Source organism: Numenius arquata, chromosome 1 (assembly GCF_964106895.1).
Source record: "Numenius arquata chromosome 1, bNumArq3.hap1.1, whole genome shotgun sequence".
NCBI classification, from domain to species: Eukaryota; Metazoa; Chordata; class Aves; order Charadriiformes; family Scolopacidae; genus Numenius; species Numenius arquata.
Genome location: NC_133576.1, coordinates 4,463,481 through 4,478,185, shown reverse-complemented (window position 1 = coordinate 4,478,185; position 14,705 = coordinate 4,463,481). Strand labels below are relative to the sequence as shown.

At 45.2% G+C, this 14,705-nt stretch overlaps 1 protein-coding gene across 1 annotated transcript in view; it reads right to left on the bottom strand.

The window, feature by feature from the left end:
- The window catches only part of LOC141462387 (potassium voltage-gated channel subfamily KQT member 1-like), a 538,103-nt gene that overhangs the window by 506,665 nt on the left and 16,733 nt on the right, over positions 1 to 14,705 (bottom strand). The window contains exon 2 of the mRNA XM_074148301.1: positions 123 to 213. Coding sequence (XP_074004402.1) covers positions 123 to 213 — 91 coding nt within the window. The remainder of the gene's footprint in view (positions 1 to 122; positions 214 to 14,705) is intronic.

The following is a 14,705-nucleotide window of genomic DNA, read 5'->3' as shown; positions in this document are numbered from 1 at the left end:
TTTAAATGTGCCCAGGTAGCATGCTTTGAATGAGGATTTTTAACAGTTATCTCCCTTGTTCAAGTAAAGCAATTTAGATTTAGTCAAACTGACTAGAGTCTTTCCCAAAAAAGTTCACTTACCATCCAGAAAAGGGTTCCAGTGGCAAATTCAGAATAATGCTCTATAGTAGACAGTACACTGAATATTAAACAGATCAGCACCAAGAGAAATCTGTAAAATGAAAACAGTGTTTAGTGACTTGTCAAGCTGAACTGCAAATCTAGATCTAGATTTAGCTCTCTCGTTCACATAACTTTTTTCATCACAAGTACTTCGTGTTTAATCAGTTCGTTCTCGCTAGTCCAGTGAATATAATCATTTTGCATTCAATAGCTTTTAAGAAACATCGAATAAACATGACAGAATGGCTGAACAGAGTTAAATCAATAGCTAAAAATCACATTATCAAGTACATGGACAGTGGGACTGAGTGCACCCTCAACATGTCTGCCAATGACACCGAGCTGTGTTGTGCAGTCAACACACTGGAGAGGAGGGATGCCATCCAGACGGTCTTTGACAGGCTCGAGAGTTGAGCCTGTGAAAATCTCATGAAGTTCAACCAGGCCAAGCGCAAGGTCCTGCACGTGAGTCGGGGCAATCCCAAGCACAAATACAGGCTGGGCAGAGAATGGATTGAGAGCAGCCCTGAGGAGAAGGACTTGGGGGTGCTGGTGGACGTGGACAAGAAGCTCAACATGAGCCAGCGAGAGCCCAGAAAGCCAACCACATCCTGGGCTGCATCACAAGAAGCATGGCCAGAAGATCAAGGGAGGTGATCCTGCCCCTCTACTCTGCTCTCATGAGACCCCACCTGGAATACTGTGTCCAGCTTGGGAGCCCCCAGCATAAGAAGGACATGGACCTGTTGCAGCAAGTCCAGAGGAGAGCTATGAAGATGATGAGAGGGCTGGAGCACCTCCCCTATGAAGACAGGCTGAGAGAGTTGGAGTTGTTCAGCCTGGAGAAGAGAAGGCTTCAGAGAGGCTTTAGAGCGGTCTTACAGTACCTGAAGGGAGCCTACAGGAGAGCCGGAGAGGGACTCTTTGTCAGGAAGCGTAGTGACAGGACAAGGGGTAATGGTTTTAAATTGGAAGAGGGGAGATTTAGATTAGATATTAGGAAGAAATTCTTCACTGTCAGGGTGGTGAGACACTGGAACAGGTTGCCCAGAGAAGCTGTGGATGCCCCATCCCTGGAGGTGTTCAAGGCCAGGCTGGATGAGGCTTTGAGCAACCTGCTCTAGTGGGAGGTGTCCCTGCCCATGGCAGGGGGGTTGGAACTAGATGATCTTGAAGGTCCCTTCCCACTGTAACCATTTTGTGATTCTATGATAATTTCCCATAGAAGCTTGTCATAGTGAATGTTTCGTGTTTCACTGATTGTTATACAGCTTATGTGCTGCAGTAGAAAGGTATCATAATTGCTAATGCATTAATTAAAGTAGAATTAGCCATATGACTGAAGAACAGTAACTTCAATGAAAAATGTTCCATTAAATGCATTCCATAAATTCAAAGCATACATAAATAGAGCAGAAACAGCTACTACCACAGTATTTCTAGTATCACTATTCAGATCAAGAAAACCATTTGAAGGTCTCAAAATATTAACTCCTGCCCCCAAAAATAGTTTAAAAAAGGAAAAAACAGTTTTAAGAAGTAATGAGAATTGGAAAACAATATGTGCAATTGAATCTTAGTTGATTAAATGCTGGCAGAATACCCATTACTTTAATGTATACAAAGTCCTGGCCATCTTTCCACCATTGGTAACATGTTAAACAGTTAAACAACTGGTAAAAATAAATGATGTATGAAGAACTCGGATGGACAGACTAGAAAGACTTCTGATACGTTTGAACTACAGTTTTCACCATCTCTTAAGGTCATGCAGAAAACAAGAGAAAAATAAGAAAACCGAAATTTCTTCCACTAACAGCCAGAAACATTCCATCTTGTGTACCAGCTCGTCCAGCTGTCATCTCCTCTGATTCAATGCCAAGAGGCTGTATCTAAATTCCTAAACTCTCAAACCAGTAATTAAAACCTTAACAGTCCTGCACGTAATGAGACATTTTTCCAATGAGAAACCCTTCTGATACTTACAAGGCTAGACAAGAGCTTCAAAACAAATGACAGACTAACAGCCCCGGTGGCTCTACTATTAAAATTGTGAGATTTAAGAAAACAGATATACACGCACTAACTACATTTAGTGTGCTTTTGGAGACTTTTACATGAAAAATACAGCAGGAAGAGCTTATCACGAAGGGCAAAAATTCATGTTCAACCTAGAGACCAGTGACAAGACGAACTCCTTAGGAGTCTCTCCAGGGACTTTCCCCGGTCAACGTTTTCATCAGTGTTCCAGAACTGGAGACGAAATGCACCTCATCGAGTCCACCATGACACCAAACCAGGGGTTCAGTCAATAAACCTGAGGGCAGAGCCACTGGTTAGAGGTGTCTAGACAGGCTAAGGAACAAGGCTACAGGAATCCCATAAAGCTCAATATGAACACACGTCAAGTCCTGCACATGGTATGGGGCAACCTCAAACCCACACTGGATGAAGACTGCCCATATAGATTCATAGATTGGTCCAGGCTGGAAGGGACCTCCAAAGGTCATCTAGTCCGACCTCCCTGCAGTCAGCAGGGACACCCCCAACTAGACCAGGTTGCCCAGGGCCTCGTCGAGCTTCACCTTGAATATCTCAAGGGAAGGGGCCTCAACCACCTCCCTGGGCAACCTGTTCCAGTGTTCCACCACCCTCATGGTAAAGAACTTGTTCCTAATATCCAATCTAAATCTCCCCTTCTCCAACTTAAAACCATTGCCCCTCGTCCTGTCACTGCAGGCCTTTGTAAACAGACCCTCCCCAGCCTTCCTGTAGGCCCCCCTCAGGTACTGGAAGGCCGCTATGAGGTCTCCCCGGAGCCTCCTCTTCTCCAGGCTGAACAACCCCAGCTCCCTCAGTCTGTCCTCATAGGAGAGGTGCTCCAACCCCCTGATCATTTTGGTGGCCCTCCTCTGGACCCGCTCCATCAGGTCCATGTCCTTTCTATATTGAGGGCTCCAGACCTGCACACAGTACTCCAGGTGAGGTCTCACCAGAGCAGAGTAAAGTGGCAGAATCACCTCTCTGGATCTGCTGGCAACACTTCTTTTGATGCAGCCCAGGATGGGATTGGCCTTCTGGGCCAATATCTTGGGCTGCATCCTCTGTAGCCCTGCCAGCATGTGAAGGGCAGTGATGGTTCCCTTTGGCTGGACTGCACGTGGGATAGTGCACACTGATGGGACCCCAGGGTACAGCACAGAGGTGTCAGACCGGTGGGCAAAAGCAGCGCGCGGACAACCCTGACCTAGCATGAGGAGGGACAGGTGCCATCACTCTAATGGTGGCAGAAGCCTGCCCCTACTGCCCAGCACGTCTCCCACTTGTCCCAAAGTCCTGTGCATCTTCCAGTCACCTCATCTATTCCCTTCACCTCCTTCTGCCCCCCGGAGTTGTCATTGTGTAAAACATCGTACACCACTTGTTCACAGGCTGCCCTGTGACTGGCTGATAGGACCAGCTGCCTCTTCCTGTCTACATGAGAAAGACAGTAACGCTCCTGCCTATGATATACCCGGAGACCCATGTCTTTTTATGTCATACCCCACATATTTTCGTGCTTCTCGATGATTGGACGGTTGCCTTTTTTTTTTTTTTTAAACTGTCATATCCACGTGATCTCAGACTACCCTCTGACTGGCTGCTCCTTTCCACGGACCAAGAAGTGCTCATATAAAAAAATACATATACATTTTTGTATATACATAGGTTTCTATATATAGAAATAGATATACACAATGTAAAGACCATAGAGACTATAGACTTGTGGTGGGTGCCGGACACCCACCCAACCACTCTCTCACTCGACAAGACAAGGGGAGAAAACAAGATGAAAAGGCTTGTGGGTCAAGATAAAGACAGGGCAATCACTTACTCATGGGCAAAACAGATCCAACTTCGGGAAAATTTACTTATTTAAGTTATTTTTTAATAATATTTTATATTTATTATTATTACCAGTTTAAAAAGATTTGGATATGAAGAAACAGAGAAAACTAAACCAGCTCCCCCCTGTCTTCCTTTCCCAGGCTAAACTCCTTCATTCCAGGTCCTCTAACTCCTTCGCTCCCTCACAGACACCGCAAGCCACACAGGGGGAAGGGGAATGTGGGGTTGTAGTCAGTCCATAACACTTTGCCTCTGCCCCACCTTCCTCCTCCTCACACTGTTCCCCTGCTCCAGTGTGGACCCTTCCACGAGCTGCAGTCCTTCAGGATAAACCTGCTCCAGCATTGGCTCTCCAGGGGCTGCAGGGGAACCTCTGCTTGCGTGCCCGGAACACCTCCTCCCACTCCAGCTCCTCTCACCTTGCTATCTGCAGGGCTGTTTCTCACACTTTTTTTCCCTCACTCCTCTCTGCCTGGGTGGCATTTTTGCCCTTCCTTAAATACATTTTCCGAGACACACCACCATCTTGACTGAGGGGCTCAGCTGTGCCCTGACGCGGCTAATTGGAGCCAACTGTGTGTGGCACAGGGCAGCTGTGGCCTCTCCTCACAGGGGCCACCCCTGTAGCCACTGCTGCCAGCACCTGGGCACCAAAACCCAACACAAGAACATATAATATGGAATACAGAAAATAAATCACAGAATCACAGAATCTTCTTGGTTGGAAGGGACCTTTGAGATCATCGAGTCCAACCACAAAAAAAAAAAAAAAAAAACAAAAAAACACAAAACAAACACCCACAACCACACACCACACCCACCCACAAACAGACACAAACCAACCATCTCGGGCACTAGAGCATGCCCTGAAGGGCCACGTCTACACCTTTCTTAAATACCTCCAGGGATGGTGACTTCACCACCTCCCTGGGCAGGCTCTTCCAGTGCCTGACCACCCTCTCAGTAAAGTCATTCTTCCTAATATCTAATCTAAACCTCCCCTGCCCCAACTTCAGACCATTTCCTCTGGTCCTGACATTATTCCCTCGGGAGAAGAGGCCAACACCCACCTCTCTACACCCTCCTTTCAGGGAGTTGTAGAGGGCAATGAGGTCCCCCCTCAGCCTCCTCTTCTCCAAACTAAACATGCCCAGTTCCCTCAGCCTCTCCTCATGTGACTTGTTCTCCAGACCCTTCACCAGCTTGGTGGCTCTCCTCTGGACACGCTCCAGCAGCTCAATGTCCTTCCTGTAGTGAGGGGCCCAGAACTGAACACAGTACTCGAGGTGAGGCCTCACCAGTGCCCGGTACAGAGGCACCATCACTGCCCTGCTCCTGCTGGCCACGCTGTTCCTGATACAGGCCAGGATGCCGTTGGCCTTCTTGGCCACCTGGGCACACTATTGGCTCATGTTAAGCCGGCTGTCCACCAACACCCCCAGGTCCTTTTCTGCTGGGCAACTTTCCAGCCACTCTGCTCCCAGCCTGTAGCGTTGCCTGGGGTTGCTGTGGCCGAAATGCAGGACCCGGCACTTGGCCTTATTAAACCTCATCCCATTGGCCTTGGCCCAATGATCCAACCTGTCCAGGTCCCTCTGTAGAGCCTGCCGACCCTCAAGCAGATCAACACTCCCACCTAGCTTGGTGTCATCTGCAAATTTACTGAGGGTGCACTCAATCCCCAGTTTGGATCAGAAGTTATATTTTACTATCTTGTGTCTAAGTCAGCAACTGCAAAATAACATGTAAGACACATTGTTTCGTTTCACATCCTATTCAAGGTTAGCTACATTCCTTGATGCCTCAGACATGTCCCAAATGAAACTTCTTGATAAAGGTTTAACTTTGTTCTTTAGGCATCATACCTACCTCCCCTTGTATGACAAATCACTGAAAGGGTGAAGGAGCTGATTGCTCTCACCACCTCGGCCCTCCTTAGGTATTGCAAATCTGCCTCCTGGTGAGTTAGGGGATGGCCTTGCCTCTGCCATTGTCACCCTTGGTGCCTGACTTTAATGGAGTAGCCTCACTCTCACTGCTCCCTGTGTATATATATGCAGATGCAGGTATATATACTCTGTAGTGTGTGTGTATATATATATAAAATGCATTTGTGAGTAAAGAACATATTATGCCTATTTGTATACTCCTTTATATCTATATTTATATGTGTACTTATATAATAATGACAGGACCAGAGGAAATGGTTTAAAGTTGCGGCAGGGGAGGTTTAGGTTAGATATTAAGAAGAATTACTTTACTGAGAGAGTGGTCAGGCACTGGAACAGCCTGCCCAGGGAGGTGGTGGAGTCGCCATCCCTGAAGGTATTTAAGAAACATGTAGACGTGGCACTTCAGGGCATGCTCTAGTGCCCGAGATTGTTGGGTTGTGTCTGTTTGTGGGTGGGCACGGTGTGTGGTTGTGGGTGTTTGTTTTGGTTTGGTTTTGGTGTTGTGGCTTTTTTGTTGTTGTTGGTTTTGTTTGTTTGTTTGTTTGTTTCGTTGGTTGGACTTGATGATCTCAAAGGTCCCTTCCAACCAAGAAGATTCTGTGAAATTTGAGCTAAGAGTGTACCCCAAACTAACCTTGGGTAATTATAATGCTAAAATACACACCCCTTTGTGAATAACGAGCACGCTAATCAGGTAACCTCCCTAAATATTTTAAACTTGAACTTAGACGCATATGTATAGTTAGGAGTGGCGAATGAATGATTATTGACCAATCATCAGCTGTATTTCACCATTATAAATATTGAGTGGTTTGAAATGTGAGGTGTACTGGCTGTTGTTAAATTCCCAGCACCCAATTCTGCAGAACTGAAATAAAAACAAGTATCTCGACTCAGTGGCTGGCTCTTGCACATCGGGTGAAGAACCTTCATTTAGGAACAACAGGGAGTCAGGCTCAGTGTCCGTTCCAGAAGCCCAGGCAAAAACAGCACGGGACATGACTGTAACATTGGTCCAAGGTCTATCCAAGAGACAGGGAACAACACAGATTCAGGTTTAGCACCTGCAAAGAATTACTTGTGTACAGAAACACCCAGAATACACGTTTACCTCAGATGGAGGGCAGACTGAGCCAATATTCTTTATGCAGCACATTCAAAGCACGACTAGAACCAGGGAAAACAGGAGAATATGAATATCTATGGGCACAAAAGGGCCCTTCAGCTTTCCTTTTCCTCTTGTAGGAATGCTTCAGATTTTTAGACTGCCTCAGGATCCCCAGGACCACTGAACAGGGGATAATGAACACTGAAAACAATTCTCATTCACATAACTGGTATGCTTGGTCGGGTCTTTCACACGCTGCAAGTCAACTGCACGAACGTGCTAACACAGGCAAAGAGAGACAGTTGCTTCTCAGCTGCCACACAGACAACAGCTGACTTTGTTCAGGCCTAAAATTGGATTTGAGGATGTAAAAAAAATCCTGCTTCCATTCTTATGGCTCTGGAAGGGCTCTGTCACTATTATCCACAGGTAGAGATTTGAGAAAATATCTGAACTAATTATTAGCTCTTAGGAAATACTTTATGATTTGATCTGGTGCAATGCTCTGTTAATTGGGCTATACTACTTTTTAGTCCCAAACTATTCCCTGCATACAATATCTAACACTTCCATGTATAGGTACACTAAGTCAGCTGTCATTAATGCAGAATTTTCAGTACTGGACTCTACTGTATGTTGTTGAAACTCCCTCTTTCATCTTTTTCACTTACTCTTCTCCAGATTCTCAGCAGAACACATTAGGAAAGCCACACAATTGACGTAGCACAATTTGTAAACTCAGAAGAAAAAGGGAGTTGAGAATTAGCAGAATAGGAGCTTTAATATCTAAAGTCAAAGGGAAAGCACGATGCAAGAGAAACTGAAGGAAACAGGTCTCTTACCAGAAAGGTTAGATTAAAACAAAACAAAACAAATAAACAAACAAACAAACAAAAAGAAGTATAAAATCTGCATCTTTTTTATGTAGTTGTTCCTTGAAACCAACATAGAGTCCAAATTCAGCATATGACCCTTTTTAATACAACTGGAGAATCAGTCACTACACAAAGCAAAACTATACACTTTTGCAGAGTGAAAAATATGAATGAGTCTTTAGTTCGACAATATCAAGCAGCTAAGTTAGCACATTTATATTTAATGTTTCAATGTTTCCCAAGGCATTCCAGCATGGCCAGCAGGTTGAGGGAAGTGAGGCTTCCCAATGGGCTACAGGCAGGGATACCAGGGATCAACTCTGGCAGATGATCCCCAGGATGGGGCCAGGCCTGGAACACATGACCTGTATGGGAAGGCCAGCAGCACTTCCCATGATGCAGGAGCAACCTTTCTCTCTGGTAAGGAAAATGGTCCACAGGAATAGTCCCAAGGAGAGCAGCCCTTCCACACTGGATACATCTTAAGTGAGAACCAGCTGGTAAAGGCATAAGATTGAGCAGCACTGTGTAAGAGGCCAAGCCAACGCTGTGCTGGTAGGAGTAAAAGATAGAAGCTTAGAAGCCGCCAATGAGGAAACGTGTTTATCATGCTTACTGTAAATTAAAATCTGATTTATCTGAGTCTCTTATATTCAGGAAGTTGTTTCACCATTTTTGATGGAATTAACAAACAAAAATGTGTTTGTGGTGGGCATCTTAATGATTTCTAGTTCTTCATTACCGGCAAATACCTGGGGCTGAAATGTCTTTAGAAAAAATAAGAGGAGAAGGGAAAAGAGATCTAGATAACACATCTTAGTAAGGGCTATCAGGGCTTTTAGCACAGGACACATCTTGGCCACAATCTCATGACCATCACCAAATCCTGCTACTTCTTTCACTTCAACAAACGTATGTTGCCAAGCATATTATTTAGAAGTTTTATTTCTAGCCCCAAATGTTTATCTCTTTGAAAATGGTGATATGTTATAGGGAGGTAGAGAGATCCGTCCAAGTCATAATAAAACTATATATATTGCTTTAATGAGCCACTACACTGGCCAAAGATAAGCCAGCCAGCAGAGGGGGCAAAAGCCCCACTTTCTTCCTGTACGTGGTATTACTGGAGAGTAGTACTGTAAAAAAAAGAAAACCAGAGCAAAGCGTTGGGAACAAGAGACTACGAAACACAAGCCAGCCTTTGTTAAATGCAAAAGAGCGAGCTGATAAGGAGTTTACAACACAAGTGTATTGCCAGCGTCCAATAGTAGAAGAGTGTAGGCATCGGGATATGCAAATCTTTAGGCTTTCCTAAACACACTAGAACTGCTTTCCATGTAAAGAAAATACAGATATAAAATTAAGGTACACAGGGTTATAAGATTCTCCTTTTCTTATTACTTTTAATATGACAGGAGTACTTTAGCACACAGAAGCCTTCACTGGCACTGATACCCCACTCCATTACATGGCTGTGCTCCACCTGGCAGTTTCTTCATCCAGACAGCTTTTACTTCCAATTAGCAATACCAATGACAGGTAAATGGAGAAAGACAAAAAGAGGTGAGCAGACTTGTCCATATATAAGGACAGAGTCAAAAGCATACAGAACTCAAATCTCTTAAAAGGACAGACCATTATCCAGTCAATAGTCACGGGAACAAAGGAACTTGGCTGGTCCCTGAAGTAACCACAGATAACCACGTAAACCACTCAAGCATACACTTACCAAGCACTTCTTGGAATTAGTCAGTCTAGTCTAGGAACTAGTCTCATCTTCTTATGAGACCGCTGTTCCACTCCTACCATTGTTACAGATCTTATTTCTAGGTAAAATGCATGTATAAAGATATGGAAAGCTTCCTCTGAGTAGAGCCCCTTAATTTCTTCCAGGACCCTGCCATTTCAGTTACCTTCTTTCAAAATCCCGTTGCCTTTTTTTACTGTCATCACTAGCAATAAATTAAAAAACAGGGGTAATTCACATTCCAAGTATTGTCTGTCAAATTACTGAGGATGACAGTGCGCTTCACACCTTTTCTAGTTTTCCATTCTAAGTTAAGCAAAGAGAAGAACTAGATATTATTACATATCCTGCAGGTACTACCATTACATCTTCAACCACACCTCCTATTAGGCCTCAGAAAAAGTAGCCAGATTTCTAAACCTCAAAAAAAAAAAGGTATAAAGCATGAAAAAGATGGTACAAAGTGCAAACATATATATGCATAAGGATGTATAAGGGAGGACGATGGGTGCCATTTATTTACTAAGGGAACTAGAACCATCCAAAGGCTGTTAATACAGCTCTCTCCCTCTCTCTCCCCTTCTCCCCCCTTTTCCATTTCCAAAACACACATTAAAACCATTCAAAGGACCCCTTCAATTCAGTTAATTTATGGCACTATATATTCTGGCCAGTGAGTGTCACTCCTTCCCAGTGAATCATTTTCACTCCTTCCCAAAGGCATCGTTTTACTAGCACAGGATAGGCTGGATATTCTACGGATATATCATGTCCTCATATAAAATGCATTTATTTGAAATGTATAATTCGGCTGGTCACTTTTGGTCATAAAAAGATCAAGACCTGTTTTCTGCACGAGGGGAAGAGTTAGCTTTAGAGCACCTGGATACATTCCAGTTTCACTAATCTCCTTTCACAAATCCAAACTGTAATGTAAAACCCTCCTGGTAATGTCAAGCAGAAAGTTTTTATCTTTCTACACTACGCTATTAACAACTTCAAGCACTGAAGCGCCCACATCCAGCGACCCCGTTTGTCACTTCTGTCAACGGCATGACGCAACACAATGACACCCACACGGCTTATGAAAGTCAAAGCTATCGGTGGAGACACACCTGAGACGGGCATTCAGAGCAAGGCAGGCAAGGACGGTATCAGCTCTAAGCAGTACTAGAGGACCATACTGTGTTATTCTGAGACAGCTCAAAGTAGGGACGAGCGGCCTTGAGACTCTTGGCCATAATTCCAAAAAATAAGAAAGTATTGCGGCCTATTTCTTGGAACCTGGAAGAATAACAAACCTGGCACAGAAACAGCTAGGTAATGTAAGAAAGCCTGATAACCAGCCAGAATGCCAGAAAGCACAAGGAGACTTTAGCAACTAACATCATGATGGGGAAACAGCCATGGCTTTGGTGGACAGCCGGCTTAACATGAGCCAGTGGTGTGCCCAGGTGGCCAAGAAGGCCAACAGCATCCTGGCCTGTATCAGGAACAGCGTGGCCAGCAGGAGCAGGGCAGTGATGGTGCCTCTGTACTGGGCACTGGTGAGGCCTCACCTCGAGTGCTGTGTTCAGTTCTGGGCCCCTCACTACAGGAAGGACATTGAGCTGCCGGAGCGTGGCCAGAGGAGAGCCACCAAGCTGGTGAGGCGTCTGGAGAACAAGTCATATGAGAGGCTGAGGGAACTGGGCATGTTTAGTTTGGAGAAGAGGAGGCTGAGGGGAGACCTCACTGCCCTCTACAACTCCCTGAAAGGAGATTGCAGAGAGGTGGGTGTCGGCCTCTTCTCCCAAGGGAATAATGACAGGACCAGAGGAAATGGTCTGAAGTCGGGGCAGGGGAGGTTTAGATTAGATATTAGGAAGAATGACTTTACTGAGAGAGTGGTCAGGCACTGGAACAGCCTGCCCAGGGAGGTGGTGGAGTCGCCATCCCTGGAGGTATTTAAGGAACGTGTAGACATGGCACTTCAGGGCATGCTCTAGTGCCCGAGATGGTTGGTTTGTGTCTGTTTGTGGGTGGGCGTGGTGTGTGGTTGTGGGTGTTTGTTTTGGTTTGGTTTTGGTGTTGTGTGGGGTTTTTTTGGGTTTTTTTGTGGGTTTTTTTTTTTTGTGTGGTTGGAATGTCCCTTCCAACCATGAAGATTCTGTGATTCTGTGAAATAAGCAGTTTCTTTGTCCAAGTGATAAAAAGCCATGCTAAGCAGTGGCAAAAGCAAGTGAACCATAAGCATGAAGGCAGCTCACGTGAGGTGGGTACAGACTAAATTGCAGTGAGGACAAAGTCAAAGACAACTGCAGACTAATCAGTAAGGAAATCAATTTCCCTACAATTATCAATGGCAATAACAACAACAAAATAAAACAAAACAAAAGAATGCAAGCTCGGTTCAAAGGCAGTTCACCTAGTCAACCAGCATGCCATGAACTGGTAGTAAAGATGTTATTCCAGTAATCTCTAATCACGGCAAAGCTCTAGCAGAGAGACAACAGGTTTAGAAAAGAAGACTATACAATAATTTGCATGGAATTAGACATGTGCTGTAGGAGGGAGAGCAGGTATCAACCTGTTGCACAGCTCAGCAGCAAAGTGCAATGGCAGCATTCTTGCAAGTGGCTTGCCACCAGAAAAGGCTGTGTTTTACAAAAACAAAGTTCTCTTCTTATGGAGCCCACCTTGGCTGAAAGATACAACCAGCAAGTGTCCTCAGTTGTAAATCCTAAAACAATCTCTGTGATTTTTCCCTTTTATCCAATGGGAAGCCCATATTCATTTTGCAGCTAGGAAATGTATACAGGTAGGAAAAAAAAAAAAAAAGAGTGTTAATAGACATTAAAACTGCTAATAATTACCCAGACAATTGTCAGGGCCTTTTGGGCCCTGACCTCAGCCCATCCCAGGCCCGAGGGAGATGTCCAATGCATCTAGGCACTGCCCTGGCTGCCCCCTGTCCTTCCCTGATCCCTGGCTGCTGTGATATGATGGGCTCTGGCTGCAAGGTCCTGCCTGGCTGGCACTGGGGAGCCCCAACACTCCCAGTATCCAGCACTCAGGGAGGCGCCAGCCCATGCAGAGCCCTGACAGCATCCAACCTTCCCTCGTCAGGCAGGGGATGAGTAACTGACCTTACTTATTTCCCTTCTGCACTTCTCGCAGACGGAGTCACGCTCTTCACTCATAAGAGAGAAGCAGCAATACACTTTACTGATATACAACGGTGAGTTAGCAAAGTTCAGTGATAAATGTGACAGTGTTAAACAACGAGATTCGATGGCAAGGTACGCTTGGTTATTTACGATATAGAGGACAGGGTCAGACGAAACTGTCAGGGAGACTGCCGTTGAGTCACAAGGTTCAGAAAGCACTCTCTTGCTTTCTAAACTTCTTCATGGAAAGGAATCTAGGTGCAGCCAAATCCAATCCTAGTCCTAGACTCGGTCAACGGTTTATGTCTAAAGAATTATATCTGCACAATCCACCTAAGAAATAATCTTAGTGAAGATTCAAATTTTAGCATGCTATTAGTCACTTACCGAGGATCTATTGTGACAAGGAATCTCTCGACCTCAAGGAGTCACCTTGAGAGGTGTTCTTACTCAAGGGCAGATCCTGGTGTTCAGCCCGCTGCCATGCAGGAAAGCCCAACAGGCTTTTGGACAGGGCTGTCCACTAATAGAGTAAGATAATTGACCTATATTTGCATACCAGCAAGAGATCCGGGTCCCTGTTCCAAACAGCCTTTGGCTGCCATGCTGGCATCCATCTCCCAAAGTCCAGCATAAGCTCGGTGCAGCCATCATGACCCCCACTGGTGATTATGCCTTAAGTAGTGGCAGGGGGGGCACACTACCACAGCACTGTGACGTTGTGTTACCATTTCCACGTGAAGCTTTCTAATTGCATTGAAATGAGCACTTTTGTAGAACTGGTTTTAAATCCACTGTCCTATACTAAAGAGTTTTAGTGAGATATGATACTGCGTTACTGAATGCTCACCTGCTGTTTTAGGCTGCAGCTGCTATTCATTACACCAAAGGTGTAAAGGGGACTAGGAGGGTCTCTTTATGAGGGACTGTAGTGACAGGACAAGGGGTAATGGTTTTAAATTGGAAGAGAGGAGATTTAGATTAGATATTAGGAAGAAATTCTTTCCTTTGAGGGTGGTGAGGCACTGGAACAGGTTGCCCAGGGAAGTTGTGGCTGCCCCATCCCTGGAAGTGTTCAAGTCCAGGCTGGATGGGGCTTTGAGCAACCTGCTCTAGTGGAGGTGTCCCTGCCCATGGCAGGGGGGTTGGAACTCGATGATCTTTAAGGTCCCTTCCAACTCAAACCATTCTATGATTCTATGAATTGTGTTTTCCTAAGTGAGTAACAATAAAATGCTGCAAAATTCAAAGCATAACTTGGGGTTGATCATGTCCTCCCAGTTCCAAAATATCTCTCAAATTAATGAGGAGCCTCTTCCTAGGCTGCCTGGTAGAATCTGTACTATTAGATACCAGAACACAGAAATCATTTTTCACAGCTGTGATTTTACCGTAATGTAGGATATTCTAGAGGTTTTACTTGCTGAACAGCTGTTTCAACGGTTGACTATACCAACTGCACTGCTACCTAAGGATTTAGTATATAAAAAAAACCACCTGAAGAGTATCATGGAATTGTCAGAGTTGGAAGGGACCTCTAGAGATCATCTAGTCCAACTCCCCTGCCAAAGCAGGGTTGCCCAGAGCACATCACTCAGGACTGCATCCAGGCGGGTCTTGAAAATCTCCAGAGAAGGGGACTCCACACCCTCCCTGGGCAGCCTGTTCCAGGGCTCTGGCACCCTCACCCTAAGGAAGTTCTTCCTCATATTTGAATGGAACTTCCTATGTTCCAGCGTGTGCCCATTACCCGTCGTCCTGTCACTGGGAACCGCTGAAGAGAGTCCGGCTCCATCATCCTTCAACCCACCCTGTAGGTACT